The sequence below is a fragment of the Leguminivora glycinivorella genome, chromosome 11, assembly GCF_023078275.1.
Source record: "Leguminivora glycinivorella isolate SPB_JAAS2020 chromosome 11, LegGlyc_1.1, whole genome shotgun sequence".
Lineage (NCBI taxonomy): Eukaryota > Metazoa > Arthropoda > Insecta > Lepidoptera > Tortricidae > Leguminivora > Leguminivora glycinivorella.
In genome coordinates this window covers 18,385,831-18,412,727 of record NC_062981.1, presented here as the reverse complement: position 1 = coordinate 18,412,727, position 26,897 = coordinate 18,385,831, and the positions used below count along the sequence as shown (strand labels likewise).

The following is a 26,897-nucleotide window of genomic DNA, read 5'->3' as shown; positions in this document are numbered from 1 at the left end:
TAAACCCACATCCCACAGTCGACTTCTACGACATCCACTTGAGGAAAGGGGGAGGTGAAATTGTTAACTCGTCACCACACGGGCACGTAAGAACTATTACTTACTAGCTTTTGCCCGCGGCTTCGCTCGCGTTAGAAAGAGAAAAAGTAGCCTATAAATCACTCTCCATCCCCTTCAACTACCTCCATTTAAAAAATCACGACAATTCGAAAGATGGACAAACAAACAGACACACACACTTTCCCATTTATAATATTAAGTATGGAAGTATGGATTTAAAATCGATTTCTTCTTCCACAGATACATCCTCTCCCTCGCCCTGGCGGACTTACTCGTGATCATAACCTGCGTCCCGTTCACATCCATCGTGTACACGGTGGAATCCTGGCCGTGGGGCGCCACGGTTTGCCGCGTGTCCGAGGCGGCGAAGGACGTCAGCATCGGAGTGTCCGTGTTCACGCTGACGGCGTTGTCGGCGGACCGGTATTTCGCGATCGTGGATCCGCTTAGGAAGCTGCATGCCACGGGTGAGTGGACTTTTACCATGATTTAGTACTTCGCTCGCGTACTGCTCATTTCTATGGAACATTTTTTATTCATGAAAGTTGTTCATTTTTTGACCTCAAAAGTCACTATCCAATGTTTGAACGGTCCTTTTTTTTCACTCTATATAAGAAAACCGAGCAATTTTTTTTTTTTTTCAAATTACACTCTTCAAGAAGATAACAAAGCAAGGTAATTAAGTAATAGGGACAATTAACGAAATACCTAAGAAAAATTGCAATAATACCACAAAACATATCTTCGCTTTAGAAGTTAATACAGAAAATATAAGCGATAGGTAGACACTATATTCGTGTCTTATATCGCAATGAATAGTTATCTATGAACGACGTAGTAGTGTATTATGGCGCCACGGTTTGTCGCGTGTCCGAGGCGGCGAAGGACGTCAGCATCGGAGTGTCCGTGTTCACGCTGACGGCGGCGTTGTCGGCGGACTGGTATTTCGCGATCGTGGATCCGCTTAGGAAGCTGCATGCCACGGGTGAGTGGACTTTTACCATGATTTAGTACTTCGCTCGCGTACTGCTCATTTCTATGGAACATTTTTTATTCATGAAAATTGTTCATTTTTTGACCTCAAAAGTCACTATCCAATGTTTGAACGGTCTTTTTTTCACTCTATATAAGAAAACCGAGCAATTTTTTTTTTTTTTCAAATTACACTCTTCAAGGAGATAACAAAGCAAGGTAATTAAGTAATAGGGACAATTAACGAAATACCTAAGAAAAATTGCAATAATACCACAAAACATATCTTCGCTTTAGAAGTTAATACAGAAAATATAAGCGATATCTATGAACGACGTAGTAGTGTATTATGGCGCCACGGTTTGTCGCGTGTCCGAGGCGGCGAAGGACGTCAGCATCGGAGTGTCCGCGTTCACGCTGACGGCGGCGTTGTCGGCGGACTGGTATTTCGCGATCGTGGATCCGCTTAGGAAGCTGCATGCCACGGGTGAGTGAAATTCTTAGTATTAACACATTCATTTCCAGACAGAATGGCGCACTACGTCAGAAACCGGTCCTAATTTATAAGTGCCCGCTTGTATGGCGGTTCAGTTCAAACAAAGTTCAGTGTGCGTAGCCGAATGTATAAACTCTTCACGAAACGCTCACGAATCGTGAACAAATCGTGAGTGAATCGTGAAGCGCTTGGGCATTTGGCTACGCACACAGGAGTGCCTAGTGAGGCTGCTTCTTGGTTTTGAAAGTTTTAATTACAATAAAATATAAAAAAACTGGGTATTTTTTTTTTCAAATTACACTTCGAAGCAAAACAATGTAAAATACTATTCATATAAAAAGATGGGTAAATATATGGGTAGTTATATTTAAATTAAGTTCTAAAGATTATATTTCAATTAAGTTCTAAAGCAGAAAATCGTAACAAAACAAAAATCATATTAAACATGTAAAATCGGGTAACTCACATGAAATTGTCGAAGGTCGCTCGACTTCTTTCGCTCCGTAACGAGGATCATTTTCATTGAGCACGCGCGATGCCTATGGTATCTCGACGCAGTTACCCGATTTTACATGTTTAATATATCAGTGTCTCACGGTAGTTTTATTATTAAAACATAAATCACCTTAAAGATATTCAGTTATGTAGTACTTAACACAAAAAGAGAATTTGTTTAGAAAAATAATTCAATTGCTTATTAGTTGTTCCTTTTCGAAAGTTTCGGTTTCAATGTCCAAAAAGTAATCCTATCAGTTGAGGTAAAAAAACAAGGCCAAGTTCACAAAATGTATTATTGTAAACTGCTTAAACCTTAACTTAACCATATATACGAGTAATGACATCACGAGGGACCGAACTGAATTTCAAACTTCCTTACTCAATCAGCTTTAAGATCATAATGCGATTATAATAAGATGTAATATAACTTTATTCAAAAGGGTCTCATGAGGCTGTATTTGTGTTTCGTACGCGTGTCCTTGCTCGTCACTTGTGAGTATCTACAGTTATAGGAAGGAAAAAGATTGGATATTATTTTTAAATTTATTTAATAAAATATAAAAATGTAACATTACAGTACAGGAGACCTAAATCATTACATTTCTTAAAGTAACGTACCTAAAGCTAAACATATTTGACAAAATAACATTAATTTTAATAAATACATTTGCTGCAATAACAAATGCAGCCCTAACCACCGGCAGCTTGGGCCCTGCCCCGCTGATGGCGGCACCCTAGGTTAGGTTTTTTATAATATGTTTATATGTTTTTGTATGTGTTTTTGTATTTTACTTTTATATTCATATTATAAACAGCCTAACTAAGAATGAAAATAAATAAAGGAAATACATTTAAATTGAATTCAATACGACGAAAATGTCAAAAAAAAACAGTAAATTATAATTAGGTCAGAATATGCCGGGCGAATTGTTTATGGACGCTTCTATTGGGCTATTGCTCAATACACGCGCATTATTTCTATGTCTGTGTACATGCGAACGACCAGAGAGTCGAGTCATCACGCACGCACACAACGACACTGCATGCTCAATGAGCTGACACCTGCGACCCGTCTACCGACGGCTTGTGCGCACTCCAGGGTGCGTAGCCGAATGGCACAAACGCTCACGAAACGAAACGCTCGTAGATATCTATCAGCGACAGACCCTTTCGCGGCGCGGCGTTTCGTTTTAGTTTCGCGTCACAGAAATGCAATTCGGCTCCGGCACCTGTGCTCTAAGCTTGTTTCATTCTTTAGATTATTTTTGAAAACAAAATGTTTACCGCGAAAGTCGGGAACCTAAAATCTAATTTTAATTGTAACGGAACTTAATCGCGTATAATTCAGTAATAAAACTGACCTCAGATGTTTCCAGAAAGGGGTAGTCCCTGTGGTGTCGGAGAAGATCATAAGACCAAAGGGTCAACGCTTTCCATGAAACGTCGGAGATCATTTTTACACTTTTTTCTTCAAATTCTGAAATTATTATTATTATTTTAATGAAATAGGCAGCAAACGAGCAGGCGAGCCGCCTGATGGGAAGCAGTCATCACCGCCCATGGACATAAGCAACATCAGGGGAGCCACTTATGCGTTGCCGACCTTTGAGAACCCTAAATACCTGCTTCTTGAAGAACCCCATATCATGGCGCAAGGGAAACACCTCAGAAATATTTCTTCAATCCTGAAAGTTTAATAAGCTGAATCTAAAATCTTACAAACTGTTCAAGAAACAAAAACTGAAAAAAGGCGTTGTTCGTCTTTTACGGTCTCGAATGTGAAATTAAATAGACTAGGTATTTTATCTTTGGAGCAGATGTTTTAAACGTTTCGCCCACATTTTTAAGTCTTTCATTATCTCCACGGTGTATTTAATTTAACCACAATTCTTTTTTAATTAACCATTTAAACACGACTTTGAATTAAAGCGCCTAATTATTTAGTTTGCCCAAGTAGTGACGGGTTGAGAATTTCGCTACCCCCTCTCCTCTCGTGGGTGTCGTAGTAGTCGACTGTAAATGATATGGGTTCAATTGTAGTGTGAGCGACAGGCTGGCAAACTGTCACTGTAATATCACGATTTCATTTTTCTTTCAACCCCTTAATTTAAAAAGGAACTAAATAGTCAGTCATTTCTAATCTGATCTTCAAAAAATCAGTCATTTAATCATTTGTTCAGAATGCAAATATTTAGATGGCAATAAATTAAAATCACAAACTGTCAGCATTATAAACAACATGGATCTGCTTGACTACAAAAATTATTAATTGGTCAGCAAGTTTCAATTATGTAGTTGATAAAAAAAACTTGTCATTAAGATCAGGTAAGGTGATCAAAAAAATAATTTTCTAGCCTAAGGGCCCATTTAGACGGTACGAGAACTCGCATACGAGCTTTACTACATTGCGGTATTTGATGGCTGTGCAAAATTGTATGTAACCTCAACAGCCCGCAATGTAACTAAAATCGCATGCGAGTTCGCACGCCGTCTAAATCAGGCTTAATTCATTTCGAGCAATTCAGTTCCAGAACAATTGTGAACTGGTTCAGAAATACTTGCTAACCTTTACTTGCTGACAAGGTAGCTATTTTGGCTGACCAAATACTATATACCTAGTATGTATTTGGTCAGCCAAAATACATTTTGTTCATCAAAATCGGAACTTTTCGCAGATCGATGAAACCACCATTTCAAAAGTGGCACTGAGACTTTGTTTTTTGCCTTCTCTGGTTGGGAACAGCCCCTGTTTAGTTTCATGAAGTAAGCACCACTATCTACAATTTTCAGGTGCTTCACAGAAAGCTAAAACACTTTTAAGCTTATCTGCAGTTTAAAAGCTTTTCTTAAACAGATTCTGCGGAAGCTCGCTTGAGTTAATTTCATCCTATTTATGTAGACTAATTTGGACCTAGACTGAATAATTTACAGCTTTATTTAGTTCAAGATTTTATACGGCTTAGTAGAAATGGGGCTCATTTAAGAAATGTTCTCAGAAAATTATTTTATTTATTCGCGTCCTTTGCGTGCTTTTATGGTCATCATTCTCCTTGGGCTATTCCTGCATTCGCCATGGCTTATGGGGTCCATTTTAACAAGTAACCCCAAGATTTGGAGTAGGCACTAGTTTTACGAAAGCGCCTGTCATTTGATCTTCCAACCCGAAGAGTAAGTAGGAGTAATTAGTCCAAGGTGCAAGATGTTGGTTTCTTCATTACCAAACTAAAATGGAGTTGGGTTGGGCGGGACATGTTGCTAGGCAGAGTGATGGTAGGACTAAAATGTTAACGGAATGGTGGCCAGTTACAGATGTAAGAAGCGCTTGGCATCCGTTAGCTCGTTGGGTGGACGACATCCGCAAAATTGCGGGTCACAACTGGATGACGAGACTAGCTCAGGACCGGGATACATGGCGTACTAGAAGAGAGGCCTATGCTCAGCAGTGGACGATAAAGGGCTGACATAATGATGATTGGAATTAGTCCGGATCCTCACGATATTTTCCTTCACCAAAAAGCGACTAGCAAATATCGAATGACATTACGCAAATAAATTCCGAAAAACTCATTGCTACGAGCCTGGGTTCGAACCTGCGACCTCCGGATTAAAAGTCGCACGCTCTTACCGCTAGGCCACCCCGCTCTGCAGTCGATAGTGATGACATCTTTTGAATGTTTTTTTTCCAAAGTAACCGTTTTTGCTGACTTAAATATAGGTAGATAATATATAACGATATATAAATTGACGACCGGTCTGGCCTTGCGCGTAGTGACCCTGCCTGCTACGCCGCGGTCCCGGGTTCGAATCTCGGTAAGGGCATTTATTTGTGTGATGAGCATAGATATTTGTTCCTGAGTCATGGATGTTTTCTATGTATGTAAGTATTTGTATATTATATATGTCGTTGTCTGAGTACCTGCAACACAAGCCTTCATGAGCTTACCGTGGGACTCAGTCAATCTGTGTAAGAATGTCCTATAATATTTATTTATTTATTTATTTATAAATCATCCATGCATAAAGAAGTCCTTGCAGAAGTAAATGCAAATACCTATCTTAACTAATTAGACAGTTTTATTTCATGAATGCCCTGGAAAACCGATCTTATTAATTTGTCAAACACACTTGGGTTATAACCCTGTATACACTATAGTGTATGGGTAATTGGCTAAGTTACGGGTTACAGTTATGTTTAATCTAAGTTATGGACATTTAATTACGGAAAAGTACCTACTGTAAGTTTTAGTTAGCTAGATTGGCTTGGTTAGCTAATTAACCGTTAGACGGCGCTGTTCACATTCACCATAAAGTGAATGTTATTTCCCGTAACGTTTACGATATCGAGTAACATGTGAAACATCTGTGGTAGTCACTCTGATCGCTATGCTTTTATTTCTCCCAATAAAAAAAACCGTTCCATCGTCGATTTTTTCTCATCTTTTTTTTTGTGGGATAGGAGGCAAACGAGCAGACAGGTCGCCTGATGGTAAGCGATCGCTGCCGCCCATGGACACCCGAAACACCAGAGGTATTGGAGGTGCGTTGCCGGCCTTTAAGATGGGTGTACGCTTCTTTCTTGAAGGTTTGAAGGTCGTATCGGTCCGGAAATACCGCTGGCGACAATTCATTCCACAGTTGTTGTCTTTTAAAAGGCGACCAGTTTAAAAAAAAATCTTTTATGATACTAATCGTTATTGATGATATTCATAACGACAAAAGTGGCATTACTTGCGGTTTCATGCATCATCATTGATGATTTATCACAGTTATTTCACAGCATATCGAACAAATAAGTAATAATCGTAAGCGATTGTGACGTCAGCCCGACTTATACCTACCAATACCTACATATTTATTTAGAGAAGACAAATAAGCATCGTATAAATATAATAAATATAGCATAGCCATATTGCTTGCACAGTTGTCTCCCGACATACTTCTGGAATGAACTCCGCTGTTTCCACAGCGCAAAGATAAATAAATACCTAGAATAACAAACACATTTGATGTCGGTAGATTTAATAGCTATCCGTCCGGGCTATCGTCCAAACACTATAAATTATTTGGCGTTATCAACGACGATTTAACAAGGGACTGACAAAGCCCATACAAAGAGCGTACCACTGAAATCTATGGGCCTTTTAGGCTTAAAACTAGATGGCGCTGTTTGCGAAACCTTGCCTGGAAGTTGCCAAAATCATATTTTCCCCAAATATTTTTGCGTGTTTTTATTTTTTATAAGAACAAATGACATAAGTATTTTTTTATTTGAAAATCATGATATCACGTCAATACATGTTTTGAAAAAAAAAAAAAATTGTAGCCATCATCAGTGTAGTTATGATATTATTTGATTGGTGGCGCTAAAAACTTGAGGTACGAGTCTTAGTATGAATGAAGATTGTAAATCCATACTAATATTATAAATGGGAAAGTGTGTGTGTCTGTTTGTTTGCCCGTCTTTCACGGCAAAACGGAGCGACGAATTGACGTGATTTATTAAGTGGAGATAGTTGAAGGGATGGAGATAGTGTCATAGGCTACTTTTTGTCTCTTTCTAACGCGAGCGAAGTCGCGGCAAAAGCTAGTCCTGTATAAATCATCTTTGGCGTTACAATGACTACTCGTACATTCAGTATGTACCTCTATACTGACTTTTGTGATCCTTAGAACGGTTTAGCATCCAGTCTGATGAAAATAAGATCCGTTATAGAACTACTTATTATTATGGTACGGTACTATTATTAACGCCAAAGCGGTGGCTCAAGATAGAAGGGCGTTTATTTTTTTATTTGACGGAGTGGGAATGCAGTTACGCACGATACGTGGCACTCACCGTTTCTACCCACTAAACTCACTCCGGCATTTCATTCTCTTTGCCGTTCGTGAGGGCGCGCTGGGTATGCCATTCACCACGGCGCCTTCCGGCATTGCCCGGGCTTATGGCTAGAGAGATGGAAGGACCTTGTGGAGGCCCTATGCATGGGGTGCCCTAGGACAACCAACAACATGAATAGGTACTATTGTTGTCCTGCTAATTCCCCCAACAACAACCCATAGTACAAGCTTAGTTTGGGGCTAGGTTGATCTGTGAAAGGTGTCTCCCAATATTTATTTATTAAATGTAAGTCTTTATCAGATAGTTTTTTCCTTATCGAGTAACGAAATCTAAAACGTCAAAATCTAATAATGCTTAGGCTCCGATATCAGAACTCCGTTCCTTTTAGGACCATTCCACGAAATAGTCAACTTTGTCCCGTACAAACGCCAGTTTTCTGCAAATTGGCTGGTGTAAGAGGATCTTTTGTGCAGAATTATGCACAGAAACGTGATCGCCTGCTTTAAACACTGACAAAAGACATCACAACACACGAAATATAAAGCGTTTAGTAGTAAGTTCCTTTACCGCTAAGGAAACACCCCTATTTTTAGTCCATACACGTAAACTACTCAGTATTTTACTGCACGCATCGAAAATATTTAGAAAGACATGAACAGGTATTTCAATACCCCCTAGTCAAGGGGAATCACGCCAGATGTCCGGAACCATAAACATCGACTCGATAACACTTTGATCGGAAAAACGAATAAAAATGTCGATAAACAGCATCCGTTTTCTTCTGATCTGGGTGCCTAGCCAAAGTCAATATCTTACGTTTCGTAGCTAGTAGCTCTCCATCGCTCTTCTGTAGTGGCGAAACAGAGCCAGACTGCTTTGCAATCGCCAAGTGGCGTCATCGATGTCATATCGGCTAGGGTAGTATCTGTTGTTTATGCTTAAACACAACAAGATATAAAATACTTTGAGTGAATGAAGCTAAGAATGAAATTGCTGTGTTTTAGTGTTAACGTGATTAGCTTCAAGGAGTCAAAAGGTCTAAACCACCGTGAAAATAGTAGAGACTTGTGACTTTTTGGTTAAGTGTTGAAGGATTGTTGATTGAACTGTCAGAAACTGCGAATTGAAGAGTCGTTAGATTGTTACTTTGTGTTAGTTGCTTTGTAAGTATCTCTTTCATATTATGGCAATTTTAAGTTCCGAAATACTTTTCACGCGTTAGTGAAAAAGTACGTCGTAACATCAAATCTATTGCATTGCGAATATTACGATACAAGTGTGGCAAACACGAAATTCGAAACAAGTACTGATAAATTAAACCATGACCAGTACTCGTACAAATTCTCTCTTCGCTCATGTATGTTACAGTCACCGGCATAAATAAGTGACGATTTCTGTACCTTGTCACTTTAACATATTGTTTGAAATGTCATAGGAAGTTGACAAATGATTAAAAGCGACAAGGTACAGAAATCATCACTTATTTTTGCCGGTGACTATACAGCGTTTTACAGTACATACTTATATGTAAGTTAGCCCTTTGAAATTTCCACAAAGACAAGTACTTACTATTTTGAGTACTATTGCGATAAAATAACACTATATTATGTAGTACTAGCTTTTGCCCGCGGCTTCGCTCGCGTTAGAAAGAGAAAAAAAGTAGCCTATGTCAATCTCCATCCCTTCAACTATCTCCACTTAAAAAATTACATCAATTCGTCTCTCCGTTTTACCGTGAAAGACGGACAAACAAACAGACACACACACTTCCCCATTTATAATATTAGTATGGATGTAGGTATTTTGCTCCGATCTCTCGAACAAATTGCAAGTCCTGCGGCGCAAATCCTATTTCCTCAACAATACGTTGAAATTGATAAAAATCTCGTTACGGCATTCAGGGAGCGATAGAGTTTTGTCAATTATCTCGTTCGCCCGCCAGTCTGGTGAAAAACGATAAACGATTAATATCGATACGTTACTAGGGTTGCAAAAAAAACGGTTTTTTTCTGGCTTGAAAAAAAACATGAAAAAAAAAACCGTGAAAAAAAAAACAGTTCTTTTCTGGAGTATGTTTTTTTTTCTAATGTACGAAATCTCAAAATTTGCAAAGCAGTTAATACTTTTATATGGTTTTTAAGACTTAATGTTAACTATTAAACGAATTTAATCAAATAACTTTAATTTCTGATCTTATAAAAGTACTTATAAAGTACGAAATCTATGTAAACTTGTCGAAAAATCGCATATATTAGATGTGATAAGAAATTTTGATGCGAAAGCCCAAACTTCTGTCGATTTTCAATTTATTTTGGGTCTTTACTCTGTCTGTAATAGTCATGCCATGAATAATGACTTTGGGTGAAAATACAATTTGGTTGAATAAAGAATCCCTATAAGGTAAGCTCCGGTTAGTGGTTATGATTGACAGAGATTCAACCGATATTGAAAATGGTGTTTTAATAATAAAAAATGAGATAAGGTCAATATGGGTAAGTGTGTCATAAGGTTCACATTTGGCCTATTTAAACCAATGACTAGTGTTTATTGCGAGTACATAACTATGTTTACCACTAACCGTGAGTAGCAAGTAGCAAAAATATGAACTGGCAAAAACACCTGAGTCTCCTGTGACTAAGATAATATGTTGAGTAATAAGTTTTTTGCAAAAAAAACATTTGTGGCACAAGCTTTTATCGCCGACTGTACCTTTCAACAGTCATCTACTGCTCTCCGAGACGTTTTAAAAACCCCTTATTCGATGGGATACGACGTTTCATAACAGAGTTCCTATGACCACCTTTCTGCTCCAACATACCAGCTCCATGATACCATAACATTGCATTGTCACGTGATTTACATATGTGTGCAAAATTTCAACTCAATCGGAAACCGGGAAGTGGTTCAAATTTAGCTTCTACGTTTTGACGCACACTAATATACCTACTAACAAGGCAAGTTGAATAAAAGCTTGTAAAAACCTAATTTGGACATTGCCAGTAGCTTCTAATGTTTAATTTCAACTTCTTTTTTATTTTATTTTATTTTATTTTGTTATTAAGTACTTATTTTTTATAATTTTTGACATGTTTCCCATAATTTAATTAATGCTTTATTGTTAATATGCGTTATTTGATGTTTATTTTAATTTGTAAATTGTATAGGTACTTAGTTAATTTTGTCACCCATTGTATGAGCCATGTTGCTTGATTCAAATAAATAAATGAAAAATTAAATTAAATGAAATGAAAAAGGCCAAATGTGAAGGCCAGACACACTTCTCATTATGACACACTTACCCATATTGACCTTATAAGTAAAGTGTTTTCAAATTTCTCGCTGGTTTATTCTTTATATTCAGTAGTAGACAGCAAAGGCCTGTTGTGGAAATATAATCCTAGCACCATAATCTCTTGACATTTTGAGGTCGAGGCCTTGTTAAGTTTCTCGTGTCAGATTTCTGATACTTTGTTAGAGTTAAATAAAAATGTTAATAGGTACCAGGGATGATTTATATAGGACTAGCTTTTACCCGCGGCTTCGCCCGCGTAATAAAAGTATTCATTAAGATTTTCATTTGGATCCGTAGGGACCGTAGGTTTCTCTGTAGGTATATTTATCTGCGCTTATTTCGATTGCACATAATACTTTTGCTTGCAATGATTGTAGAAATATTACACATCGTCCACAGCGTAGGTAATTCTATATACGCTGGGGAAACCTTTATAAACATCCCACATAGCCCGTATTTCGACACTATGATCGGTGGGTAAAAAGTACTTTTTTCTATTATCCCTTACAATTTTTTACATTTTGCTTATACTTATCGCAAACGTAATCTTCAAGCAAGCAAACAACGATCGTCTTAGAGCACACTGAATGTAAGAGACCGCCGACCGATTATCCGTATTCCGCTAACGATACCCATATTATCCGTATCCGTATCCGTATCCGTATCCGTATCGCTATCGCTATCGCTATCGCTATCGCTATCGCTTCCGCTATCGCTATCGCTATCGCTTCCGCTATCGCTATCGCTATCGCTATCGCTATCGCTATCGCTATCGCTATCGCTATCGCTATCGCTATCGCTATCGCTATCGCTATCGCTATCGCTATCGCTATCGCTATCGCTATCGCTATCCCTATCGCTATCCCTATCGCTATCCCTATCGCTATCCCTATCGCTTTCCCTATCGCTATCCCTATCGCTATCCCTATCCCTATCCCTATCCCTATCCCTATCCCTTATCAAGATGTTTAATGATATAACACTTTAAGTTCTCGCGCTTTGTACACATATTTAAAGTCACATACAGGTCGAACGCGATTAATTAACATTATTTTTACCTTTTTTCCCAACGTTTCGGCCAGGTTGCACTGGCCGTGGTCGCGGAAGACTGACGTCCCAGCAAAATGTCACCGGAGATGTAAACAACACAAAACTACCCGATATTAATTTATATAAATGTTCGGGGTAGACAAATAAATATAATCTACCCGCTTTTAGTTAATGTTTATTTCCCACCATGTTTATTTTAAAGGTAAAAATAATGTTAATTAATCGCGTTCGACCTGTATGTGACTTTAAATATATGTTTAATGATTTCTTATCAAGTGCTAAAATATAAAGTTTCATGGTTTTATCATTTAAAATTAAGAAATCCCATACAAACTTTCAACCTCTTTTTCAACCCCTTCATCCCTTTTTTTCGAAATAAAAAGTAGCCTATGTTCTGTCTCAGGGTCTAAAGATTGTCTGTTCCAAATTTCATCAAAATCGGTTGCGTGGTTTAAGCGGGAAAGCGTAACAGACAGACAGACAGACAGACAGACAGACAGACAGACAGACAGACAGAGTTACTTTCGCATTTATAATATTAGTATGGATAGTATGGATTTATTATCTTCATACTAAGAGTCGTACCTCAATTATTTAGCGCCACCTATCAAATAATATCATAACTACACTGACGATGCCTACATTTTTTTTTCAAAATGTGTATTGACGTGATATAATGGTATTAAAATAAATATATATCATTAGTTCTTATAAAAAATAAAAGCACTCAAAAATATTTGGGGAAAATTTGATTTTGGCCACTTCTAGGCTGCAAAACAGCGCCATCTAGTTTTAATCCAAAAAGGCCTAAACATTTCAGGGGCACGTTTTTTTGTATGGGCTTTATCAGTCCCGTATTAAATCGTCGTTATAGGTACTGTATAATTCATTTTTCATGACTGCTTACATAGTCAGTTCGGATAGAGAAAATTCGTGACGTGTATGTCCTATTACAATCCGTGACTTTCTCTTTCCACACAGATTCTAACTACCAACTGCTTAGGTACTCTCTTACTAAGATTTAATATGTGCTAGATAGTTACATAGCTTGGCCACATACCAAAGAAGAGAGGCCCCTCTCTCGGCTGAATGCCGAAAATTCCACAGCCTTTGATGAGTCACAATTATTATGAAAACTATTTGTCATAAAAGAACAGCGTCTCGTCTGATAAGAATGTGACAAATAAGCAAACGAACTTACCTAATGGTAAGCAGTCAACGTCCAGTTGCGAACCGTCTAAAACCTGTACACTACTTCTGTGATGTTACTGCAAAAGAAAACCAGTCACCAAATTTCGTTTTCTTTCAATTGCTAGTTAAGAGTGTCACTGAAATTTCAGCGGTTTCGTGTGTTCTGCCTAGGGATTGCAATCCGGTACGGCGGATCCGGTGCCTTTTTCATGCCACCGGATCCGGTGAAAATCGCCGGATCCGCTACCGGATCCGGTAATGTAACACGATATGTTAAAATAGTGAAAAAAATAATAATTTTACGGCAACATTTGAACGTCGCTCAACAGTTGATTGCAATCCGGTCTGATTTACAATAAAAAAATATTTTAGTACGTATGTTCTTTGCATTAGAAGGCCGTTTGGAAGTCAAATAATGTGCTCAAGCAACGCGTTACACTTTCCGTTTTGGAAACCGTAGTTCTGCCTATTTGTTATGGAAATACGGACGTAAGTGTATGTACGTATATACTTTAGATTCTAGGCAAATATATTTAAAACTCAAAAGAACACTCAAAACAATTCCTTCCTTGAAACTAGCAACAACTAAGTACGAAGTTCGGAAACTATTCTTCTTGAACGAGCCAGAGTGGTGAAATTCCCAGGCGTGTCACTGTATGATTTGTTGAAGATAAACTGTACAAGTAAATAATAAAGTTTTGTAACTGACAACTGGAAAAACGCATATTTAGTTAACGTTTTCGTTCAAGGTGAGTAGCATAGATTAAAACCATACTATATACATAGAAGAGAAATACCGATGCCTTCTGCCGTGACGGAGTGGCCTAGGGATTCATGGTGTTAACCCGGATTGTATACAATTTCCTTCCAAATTTATAAATAGCCATGTTCAAATATTAATATTATTTCCAAAATTCCTGAACGTTTTGGTCAACTTGGAAGTATCATACTAATTTTGATTTCCTTGACAGTATAAAAACATTTTTTTGCGGCATAAACGGAATAGCAGTGGACCTGATTGTATGGTAGATAGATAGATAGATAGAATACTCTTTTTTGGCACACCTCAGCAAAATATACAGAAAAAATATACAGTGGAGACAAAACAAATTATTATAAATAGAGGCAGACAACAGGCGATTTCTACAAGACAACCTTTGGGTAGCGGAAATAAAAAAACATAATCAAAAAGAGTATCTAGGTGCTTCGAAATAAAATTACATAATTATTCTAATTTCCAACACACAAATTGAATAAACATACACATATAAGAGAAACTATGTATGGTTCTAATTTCCATTCGATATTTCCACAAGTTTCCGTGAAACACTATTTTGACACACATAAAGACAGATGGACGGACGCATGGAACACAAAGTGATCCTATGATGGTACCGCTTTATTCTTCTTGAGACACGGAACCCTGAAAATAATGCTTTGTCTGTTACGTCGCTGGTTCTAACACAATCCACCGGCTTATACCACATATCGAGAAGCTCACACTCATAGAAATTGCAGACTTTTGCAATGTCAGTGGCTGAATGCTTCCGATCAGGTAATAGGTACCGGCTTCATTCGACTCGCATTGCTATTGCTACGTAGCAGTTATCAGGCTTAATCGATGTAAGATTATCACCTTGTCTAGGCTCTAGTCTTTTACTGTGTAATAAAGAACCCCGCACAAAATGTTCGAAAAAAGCCGTTCGGTCGATTTGGCTGAAGATTTGTAAAAATATAGCCTCCAATACTCTGATTAACTGAGTGAAGTTACACCTTTAATTAATGACTAGTTTTTGTGTTAGGTGATTTTTAGTAACCTACATATATGTTGCTCTGATTAGTTAACTTAACACAGCGTAAGGTAATTAATGGCTTCTTTGGTATCAAATACTTCTTAATTACAATATTGCTCTCATTAGTACCTTATAATTATTAACAAGGAACACAGTAGCAACCTGTAAGTACCTCTACTATGAGATCTTTGAACGAGATTCGATAGTATGAGAACGTTACGGAAAATACTGAGGTCTATCCAGTTCCGCCCGAACATGAGCGTGAAAAAGTAACTAACTCGTAGATTACACTACGATGCTAATCATTCAATGTGTTAAGTATGTTATGAAGCGTTCTCAATAATGGTTACTTCACATTCTCTTTGTATCGGGTAAAACCATAAGAATGCTGCAACGTGACCGCATGCACCAAGGGTTCTCGCTCCACATTTACACGGCCAATAATGTCCTAAGATGGGATCTTCGCCTCCTTTCGGAACCTAGACGTTGCCGTTATTCTTATAAACCCTGGCTCATTGACGTTTGCATCTATTTCGAAAACTTCTTCGTCTTCGTCTTCCGCTGCTAAAGGCGTTAATATGACGCAATTTTACTGTCCTGAATAAATCCTGGAGATAATATTGACTATTCAGACGTGACCCAGTACAAATACGCCGGGTCTAACTATAGAAACAATGGTATTCGATACCTACCTTGAAGCATTTTATCATCTACCTCTACATTATAAGTACAATCAGTCATTATTTAGGTCGATAAGTAGTATTTATTTATCATAGCTGTGTCATAGCTCCAGCTATTCAAAGAAAAGTATTCATTTCGGAATATGGGATGTTGTACATGTACCTACTTATGACTTAGCAGTGGAAGACGAAGACGTGCAAGTTTTCGATATAGATGCAAACTTCAATGGATTTATTTGTATAAGGGCTACCAAGGGTTTTTGCTCTCTTCGCATACACATACAGTCACGTTGCACCATTCTTATGGTTTTTAGGTTTTACCCGACGCGAAGAAAATAATTATGAAGTATCCATTATTTGATAACTCTTAATACTTACCATACTTAAGCATTAAATGATTAGCATCGTAAGGTAGCCCTACGAGTTAGTTACTTCTCCACGATCATGCTCGGATGGAGCTGCCGGATCAAAACGCATTCTGGCTCTGTCGCGCCAATACGAAAGAGCGATAGAAATAGCTGGTTACAATAACAATATTATCGTAAGCGTTATGGTGCATTTGACTACGTACCCTGCTCAGAATTCAGTTTTTTCCATAACGTTCTTTTACTATCGAATCTTATTGATAATCTCATGGTAGAGGTACAGGTTGCTACTGTATTCGTTGCTAATAAGATACTGATGAGATGAGAGCTATATTACAATTAAGAAATATTTAATACAAAAGTAGTTATTAATTACTTACGTTGTGTTAGTTAACTACCACAACGTAACCACACTACTACTAATCAGAGCTACATACATGTAGGTTACTGAAAATGAAATAACACAAAAACTAGTCATACTAGTCAAACGATGGGACCTTGGGGGCCCGGGGCTCGGCGCCTCTATAAAGATTTGGCGTCTCGTTTGGTAGATGTGACGGGTGACAAAAGGGCTGGCCAGTATTTTGCTCAGAGAATAAGCATCGCCTTTCAGCGAGGCAATGCGGCCAGCCTTTTGGGCACGCTGCCTGTTGGTGGCGACTTGCAGGGTGTTTTTGAGTTGTAGGTGTGTGTGTGTGTTTTTTTTTTTTTTTTAGTATGTACTTTTAGGTTTAGTTTATTGAAAACTAGTCATTAATTAAACGTGCAACTTCACACAGTTAATCAGAGTATTAGAGACTACATTTTTACAAGTTTTCAGCCAAATCGATCGAACGGCTTTTTTCTAACATTTTGTGCGGGGTTCTTTGAACCCTTAAATATTATAAATTGTACTAGTTGATACAATACAACACATAAAACGTGCAACATAAATAAGCAATACTGAATTGATAGCCCATTTAATGTTCATGCATCGCACATGCTTAACCTCAGCAGGAATAGATTCATACATACATATAAACATACATCGAGTGTTACACAATTTATAGACTCGTTGGGATTTGGAAAATTATTGGCATAGATCTGGTTATGATCTTTATGTATGAAAGTGGTTTTAGTGAGTAAGAATATAACTGTAAGAAGATTATTACATTATTACTGTAAGAATATTACTGTATATGTTGATAGAAATCTGTTCTTAAGAACGACGAAGAATAATAAATATTCAGCTCTGGATTGGTGAATTTAAGAAATTTATTCAGGCATCACGTCCCGCGACTATACTTCGTATAGTGATTAACAGCCATGAATAAACCATGGAGAAAGTCAGCTACCACTTCGTTAGGACGATACAGTAGGTGTCAATTCTCCATACAAACACTCTCGACTATTTCCTCTCTGATTTTTGAAGATAGAGCAATGATTTTTTCAACAGAGATTATCATTTTTTCCTTTATTCATTTTAATTCTTAGGCTAGGATTTTTATAATATGATTATAAAAGTAAAATACAAAACCACATACAAAACAATACAAAATATTATATAAACACATTATAAAAAACCTAATTATTATTATTATTATCTGTGTCAGATCGTTTTGATTTTTTTGTTGTTCTTATTTTTAAAGACGCTAGAGCCCATCATAAATTTACAAAACCGGCCAAGAGCGTGTCGGGCCACGCTCAGTGTAGGGTTCCGTAGTTTTCCGTATTTTTCTCAAATACTACTGAACCTATCAAGTTCAAAACAATTTTCCTAGAAAGTCCTTATAAAGTTCTACTTTTGTAATTTTTTTCATATTTTTTAAACATATGGTTCAAAAGTTAGAGGGGGGGGACGCACTTTTTTTCCTTTAGGAGCGATTATTTCCGAAAATATTAATATTATCAAAAAACGATCTTAGTAAACCCTTATTCATTTTTAAATACCTATCCAACAATATATCACACGTTGGGGTTGGAATGAAAAAAAATATCAGCCTCCACTTTACATGTAGGGGGGGGGGTACCCTAATAAAACATTTTTTTCCATTTTTTATTTTTGCACTTTGTTGGCGTGATTAATATACATATTCGTACCAAATTTCAGCTTTCTAGTGCTAACGGTTACTGAGATTATCCGCGGACGGACGGACGGACGGACGGACGGACAGACAGACATCGATACCTCTGGGTTCAATTGGCGTAAAGGACATTTTGGCGAAAATGAGTTATATATACAGTTTTGTTCAGAATTTCAAGCGCTATCGATCTGTGTAGTTAAAATTTCGATATCTCTTAAAAAGTTGCCTTTACGACCAAGATTTTCTACTATGGACTTGCAAAAATAGCTTTTCTGAAGGGGCGTAAATATCAAGTCATTCATTATAAATTATTATTTGTGTCGTAAAGGAAATCTACAAATAAAAATATAGTCGTAAGTCACCTTGATATATATTGTTGCCCTTTAAGCCCTTACTTTCTACTCACTAAACCACTGACGAGCATATTTAATATGGTCTTAAGTACAGGCCATACTCCGAAACAATGGTATGCATCAGACATCATACTTCTTTACAAAAAAGGAAATCCTTTGGACATAGCCAACTACCGCCCCATAAGCTTGCTGTCTACTGTATACAAACTTTTTAGCTCTATCATACAAGATAAAATAAATCCCCTAATAGACAGCATGCAGCCAATAGAACAAGCAGGATTTCGCTCCGGTTTTTCAACTATGGACCACATTCACACTATGGAACAAGTTGTAGAGAAATACAGTGAGTTTAATAAAACCCTATATATGTGCTTTATTGATTACACGAAAGCTTTCGATAGCATAAACCACGACTCTATATGGAAAGCCCTTGGAAAATGTGGAGTAAGCCCAGAAGTAACAATAATGCTAAAAAACCTGTACTCAAAAAATATAAGTAGAGTCAAGCTGGAAACCAGAGGGGAGGTGTTTAAAATAGGTAGAGGCGTCAGACAAGGCGATCCGCTCTCTCCTAAGCTTTTTATAGCCGTCCTGCAAAATGTATTCGCCAAACTGAACTGGGAAAAAACAGAAGGAATCAAAATAAATAACACAAGGCTGCACCATCTCAGATTTGCAGACGACATTGTTTTATTTGCTGAAAACTACCAAAAGCTGGCAAAAATGATACATGAGCTTAACTTGCAGAGCAAAAAAGTAGGTTTGCACATGAACCTTAATAAAACTAAGATAATGACCAACGGCACTAAAAGCACAATTCTATTAGACGATGTCGAAATAGAATACGTAGACAGCTACTTATACTTAGGAAAGATGGTATCATTTGCCAAAACCAACACCGAAGACGAGGTAAATAGACGAATTACTTGCAGTTGGAATAAATATTGGGCACACAAAGATATACTGAAAGGTGACTACAACCTAAATATGAAAAAGACAGTCATGGATACTTGTATTCTCCCTTGCTTGACGTATGGGTCCCAGACATGGGCTTATACAAAAAACATTAAAAACAAAATAGTCAGTTGTCAACGAGCTATGGAGCGAAGCATCTTAAACTTGAGAAAAATATATAAAGTAAAAAGCGAAACAATTAGAAAGAAAACAAAACTAACAGATGCTTTACACCATGCCTTAAAACTGAAATGGCGATGGGCCGGTCACGTAGCAAGATGCACCGACCAACGCTGGACCCTCGCCGCCACGAAATGGGAAGGTCCATCTGGGAAAAGAAAAACTGGACATCCACGACAAAGATGGGCGGATGACATCACCAAGCTTACCGGCAAAAACTGGCTAACAGTTGCCAAAGATAGAACGAGGTGGAAGGTGTTGGAGGAGGCCTATACCCTAGAAAAGGGGTCCCTATAATTTATATTTAATTTTAAAATAAGTATATATGTAACTAGGTTAAGTTTAAGGGAATATTAAAGGCTTTATTATTATTATTATTATTATTAAGCCCTTACTTTCTAAGGATCACTTTCTATAGTAGTGTGATAAAGTTGGGCGTAAAGGACAAGTTTTTTTGTTCTTCGTCCTTTACGACCAGCACTAAAAATATTTTATCCGCAACTGTAATCGATATCTTTGGGTTCAATTGTCGTAAAGGACATATAATGCAGGTTTCCAAGACAAAGATAAACCACTTTTTTTTGTTTTTTTGACCTATATTTGTGACGTGTATAAGAAAAATATGCAGATTACGAGTATCTTTAACCTAGTGTAGCAACCGTAGTGATAAACTAAACGATTTAGAAGATAGATGGTTGTAAAGGACACGTCAAAATGTTATAACGTCCTTTACACCCATGATTTGATAGGGTCGTAAATGACGGTCTTAGATGATTTTTATACAAAGTCGGGGCGTAATTGTAACCGAAATGGTACAAATGTTGTGCTAAGTTTACAATTAAAAACTGGAAAAATGTATCAAAACGTACTTAATATGGCATAGAATAGCTACATTAGTTTAATGCAGTGTATTATTTATCTAAGCTATCTTAGCAACAAAAAAGAACAAGACTAATATTTTATATCCAGTTTTGTAACAAAGAAACAATATTTGCTTAAAAACTATCTAATACTTTGGCAACATTCAAAGTTATTTTTTTAGTATTCGCCGCTGTCTGAATAGTCAGTAGGTTATGCATTCAGTCTTTAATTCTAGCAGGGAAACGCTTTCGTAGTATTATTATACTGCGGCGAGATGTAGGTAATTAAAAAAAACATTATGGTTATCAGGGTACGTGCCCAAATGCACAAACGCTCACGATAATATCTATTTCGTAGCTAAGTATATATCTTTATCGCTCTTGCGTATTGCACCAGACTGCATTTTTGTCGGCGTCTGTCGTCGACGATTGCCATTCAGCTACGCCGGCAGTAAACTTTAACAGTAGACTATACTAACATTTAGTGCGACAATAACAGGTGCGTTTCGCTAGCGAATGAGCGTTAGCGTTTGGTGACTTGGCTATGTACCCAGGTACTTAAAGCATTGACTATAATATTTCTAGGATTGAACTCATAATTAAGATTATTCTTATTTAACAGGTTTAAGACTAAATAACAATCTTCTGTTTTAAAATTATCAAAAATATGAATCAACATAGTAGGTAGTCTTGACTACAGTTTGTATATTTACGCGTCCTAACTTGCGTTTATAAATAAGTACTTAACTCTTAGTTATTCTTAGAACTTCTTTCTACTTTAGACTTAAAATTACTGTCGTATTAATATAGTCTACTATTCACAGTTGCTGATTAAAGATTTACGTAATTACCATTAGTGTTTTTATATTTACTTAAACTACGAAAGCGTTTCCCTGCTAGAATTAAATACTGAATGCGTAACTTATTGAGACAGCGGCGAGTACTAAAATAATAACTTCCCAAAATATGAGATAGTTTTTAAGCAAATGTTGTTTCTTTATTGCATAACTGGATATAAAATAGTCTTGTTCTTTGTCTTTGCTAAATATTTAGATAAATATACACTGTAACACTAATGTGGCTATTCTACGCCACATTAACTACGTTTTGATACATTTTTCAAGTTTCTCAATTGTAAACTAAGCTAAAAACAGTTGCCATTTGTACCATTCCGGTTACATTTACGCCCCGAATTTGTATAAAAATCATCTAACACCGTCATTTACGACCCTATCGACTCTAATTGTTCAAAAAAATCGTGGGTGTAAAGGACGTCCATAGCATTTTGACGTGTCCTTTACAACCATCTAACTTCTAAACCGTTTAGTTTATCACTACGGGTGCTACACTAGGTGAAGGATACTAAAAATCTACATATTTTTCTATATACGTCACAAATATAGGTCAAAAAACAAAAAAGATATAAACATTTTTCTAAAAAAAAAGTTGTTTTTTGCTTCTCCTGAAAACCTGCATTTTGTCCTTTACGCCAATTGAACCCAAAGGTATCGACATGGCGAAACTATAAGGGTTACTAGTTGACTACGGAACCCTAAAAACGGCCTTATTGATTATGGCGCAAAAAAAAGGTGTGGTATTCAAAATTGGTAACAATTAGCCAAAAAAAGCAAACAGTCCAACACAGATTATTTTACTGTTGCTCAGATTCTAAACTTTCGTTACGATTGATTAAGTTTTGAAGGAGGAAACAGTCGAGAGCGCAACCTTGATTTTAAAGATTTAGTAGTAGTAGTAGTAGTAGTAGTAAAACACTTTATTGTACCAGAAAATAATACAACACACAGGAAAAAGAGCTTATTATAAGTACAAAGGCGAACTTATCCCTAGATCCTTATCCTTACTTATCCTTAGATTTTTTTCGCAATATCTTTTAACTGAGTTGTTCTGAATGGACATTTTTTTTTTCGATAAATCTAATTAATAACACTAGTATGTTTAACCAAAATTCACAAATTGAAAGGGATCTTTCCATTTTAGCATTTTCGCCCCTGTAGCGTCTTAGTGGGTTGAGGAAAAGTACAAGAAGGGACAAAGGGCATTTAAAGTAGAAACTTCTTTTGTATCATATTGAAGATGGAAATATATAAATCTGAAAAGGCCAAATATTTACGTATACTTACTTTACTAAATTTAGGATTAAGATACTTTCGTATTTATCTCACAAAATATCCTGAACCCTCTTCAGACAACTGTCTCAAACACAATGTCTTGACAGCTCCATATATAGTTACACATGATTTAACAACACATTCTTCTTCAAGATATAGGCGGTTTGGCGCTCTTACTCAACGTTTGTGTGACGGCAAAAAAAAAAAATTATGTAATAAATTTTAAGAACTAGAAGCTTACATCAGAAAGACGAGAATCAGCCAGTTTGTTGTAGTATATTGTAGTCATCTGGTTTGCCTTACTTGATATGAGAAATATAAAAAATCATAAAATAGGTACTAATTATTAAAATATTGCCCTGCATGATGTGCTGAAAAAGGGATCCTTTTAATTTACCGAAGATTTTTTTGTCGAATTTCATTTCCCAAACGAATTTTCCCAACTACACGTTTGTCAACTCAATCTTTCCCATAATAACATTTGACAACGTTAAAATCCGTCAAATGATCATTTCCCAAACGGTTGTAATGCAACTTTTATAACCCAACTGTTAATTTCGCAAATGTTTCACTTAAACTAGAAAAGTTTGCTCAACTTTACTTTCGTCAAATTAATTACAGGACAAAATTATTTTGTCAAATAATTTGTTTAATAAAAAAATGTTTCTTTAAAAACACACCATGCAAAACCACTTTTTGACAAGTGTTTTAACATGATTGTTTTCATTTACCGAATTTCATTTTTACAACTACTTACAAGCCAAACAGATTTTAACAACTACTTACAAGTTTGCTTCCCACAAACACTTTTGACGAAAATACCACAATTATTATGACGAGTCAAATAATCTTTAAAAACCTAAACATACAAAAGTAGGTTTAGGTTAGGTTAGATTGGAATTGTGACGCACACACGAAACTGTTGCTAAGAAAGTAGGTTTAGGTTAGGTTGGAATTGCGACCCTCACTCAAAACTGTTGCTAAGAAAGTAGGTTTAGGTTAGGTTAGAACTGCGACTCCCACACAAAACTGTTGCTAAGAATGTAGGTTTAGGTTAGGTTAGAATTGCGACCCCCACACAAAACTGTTGCTAAGTAAGTAGGTTTTGGGTTGGTTAGAACTGCGACTCCCACACAAAACTGTTGCTAAGAATGTAGGTTTAGGTTAGGTTAGAATTGAGACCCCCACACAAAATATTGCTAAGAAAGTAGGTTTAGGTTAGGTTAGAACTGCGACCCCCACACAAAACTGTTGCTAAGAAAGTAGGTTTAGGTTAGGTTAGAACATTGCGACCCCCACACAAAATATTGCTAAGAAAGTAGGTTTAGGTTAGGTTAGAGCTGCGACCCCCACACAAAACTGTTGCTAAGAAAGTAGGTTTAGGTTAAGTTGGAACTGCGACTCCCACACAAAACTGTTGCTAAGAAAGTAGGTTTAGGTTAGGTTAGAACTGCGACCCCCCCCCCCCCCACACAAAACCGTTGCTAAGAAAGTTAGGTTAGAACTGCCACCCCCACACAAAACTGTTGTTAAAAAAGTAAGCAACTGTTACTAAAAAGTAAGCAAGCCGAAGCTGTGAAGGCTCTCATTATTTCCTGCGCTTTGATACGCAAGTGCGAAGGGGCTGCCTTACCCGCAGCGCCGGAGCAGACGCGGAGTCCGACTTGTCACTAGCCTGACTGTTTTTTTCTATTTTTGTCAACTGCTTATTTTCAATAAACACTTAAATCCCCTTCTGGTGATAACATGAATGATCAGTACCACTACTCGATACTAAGGTGGCAACTGTGTCTCGTCTGCCAAAAATTTAATATTAGAGCAGTTTACAACTTATATTACAAGCAGAAGGAATTGAAAACTATATACTGATTAATACTATTGTAATATTAGCTAAAAATTGGTGAGCATTAGACTTTTCGTTCGTCGCGACATCTATTGACAAGTAGCAGTACTGATAATTTACGCTAGTTGACGCGTGATTGTATAACCCGCATTTACTGATGTATGGAGGTACAACTTCCCCCCCCTCCCTTCCCTTACTTATTCCTCTATGATCTTATAGGAATATTTGTTTAGTATATTTCCAGGTAATTGAATTTCCAAAGGTGTTAGTCGAGCTTCCTCTCACGAACGCCAATACTGTCGTCTTATGCATTGAAATATCTGACTTGAGCTCTGTTGATTTATCCTATTCAGAGATATTTGCAGTACTTATTTGAATTTGTGCGGGTTCAATATACATAACTGTATTGTCAATTTTGCTATCATACATGTGCATTTTACTGAAATATAGTTACAATATTCTCCTTTTAAATCTTTGATTTACAAATGCAAACGTTTGAACCCATGCCCCATGGTCAACTTCTACGACACCCATGAGTGGAATAGGCGAAATTCAGTAGGCGCTTTTTGGACCAGTCCTCGTGTTTTAATTTTTGTACATATTTTGATGTTTTTCCCAAAAACTGTGGTGGCCGATCTGCGTCGGCTTCAAGTCAGTGACTGGCAAGAGGCTGCGCAGGATCGGGACAGGTGGCGATCTCTCGTTTCGGAGGCCAAGATCCACTTTGGATCACTGATCAAAAATAGTTAATTATTAGTTATTTTGATTTTTTCCCAAATGAATGTGAGTGAAACCAATGAGTTTTCGGAATTTATGTGCGAAATGTCTTTTCATATTCGCTTTTCGGTAAAGGTAAACATGGTGAGAAAACCGGACTAATTCCAATAAGGTCTAGTTACCAGAAGGTTGGAAGGTCAAATGGCTATTATATAACTAGTGCCCACGCCAAATCTTGGGATTAGTTGTCAAAGCGGACCCCTGGCTCCCATGAGCCGTGGCAAATGCCGGGATAACGCAAGAATATTGATAATTTGCCTCATTGGGCCACGGCTCGGCGCGCCTGAACGGGAACAGTGAAAATACTTCCTAAGGGACAACAGGATCTCATCATCATAATCATAGTCATTTTGAACTTTTATTGAGTAACAAAAGGTTCCAAAATACAAAAGCAAACAAATGCTTCCAGGATTGAGGACAGCGAGATTGTTAACCAACCGAGTTATTTCAATTCGATTAAGACAAAATAACGAATGTACACAATACAAGCCTTAATTATACAAAGCTCGCGATTAAATAAATACAATCTCTGTTTAAATGATGAATGGCGGAAACAAAGGCAATTTTAATTAACTTCCAAAAGATCAATGGAATACGAACTCGCTTCCGAATTGTACAAATTGAAGACCTGGTCCCAGTGGATTAGAGTTGAAATTCCATTAGCCAGTGGGTGACGAAGATAATTCCATCTTGGATAGCTATTGGAATCAGCGCGAGTGAGTCGAACTTAACAATGACTATATTTATATTTTATTTATTATAAATGGGCTTACTCTTGGCCACAGACTAGCCAAAGGCTAAGACGTGGCCTACGATGGAGTGAGCTCGCCCAGAAGATGCCTGTTCACGCTTGATTTGAAGGTTGCCGGGTTATATGAGCTCGGAAATAATCATAATCATAATCATAAATCGTTTATTTGCCAAAAAATATCTATATAGGTACATTTCCAAGCAGAACTTAACATAATTACATTTTTGCCATTAAGGTTATATCCGTCGGCCCCAAACTAGGCGCAGCCTGTATCTCGGGAACCGAAAAAATAGATTTAACTGTGGGACTTTGTCTAAACGGAATATGTTGGCCGTTTTGTTTTTTGAAAAATATTTTTACAAAGGTAATACAAATTACATTAAATTCTAGAAAAGTGCATGCACAGAGACAATAAAAAAAAAAAAAAATAGCCGCCGGCAAGGAATTCCACTCCTATAGTCTGTATCCTGTTCCTGAGGTATTTAAATAAATATAACCAAAAAAAATCTACACTTACAAGGTTCCTTATGCCAGGTTTGGTTTTGAGAGGGACACGAGATACTTGCTCTCATTTTCATCCGTGCAGGGACTCTGGCGTTAGACCAGGGCTGTTGGAAGGGGTCATGGTAGAATCTCCGGCATCCCATGGCTCCTTTTGAACAGCTACAAAAACCACTCCTACGTCGCCCTTATAATAAGGGCGACGTAGGAGTGGTTTTTGGTGGGTAACTAATACTTCCTCTTTTAGCCG

General features: G+C 37.2%; 1 protein-coding gene across 1 annotated transcript in view; it reads left to right on the top strand.

The window, feature by feature from the left end:
* The window catches only part of LOC125230967 (neuropeptide CCHamide-1 receptor-like), a 380,354-nt gene that overhangs the window by 250,184 nt on the left and 103,273 nt on the right, over positions 1-26,897 (top strand). The window contains exon 3 of the mRNA XM_048136285.1: positions 301-527. Within this exon, the coding sequence (XP_047992242.1) occupies positions 301-527 (227 nt within the window). The remainder of the gene's footprint in view (positions 1-300; positions 528-26,897) is intronic.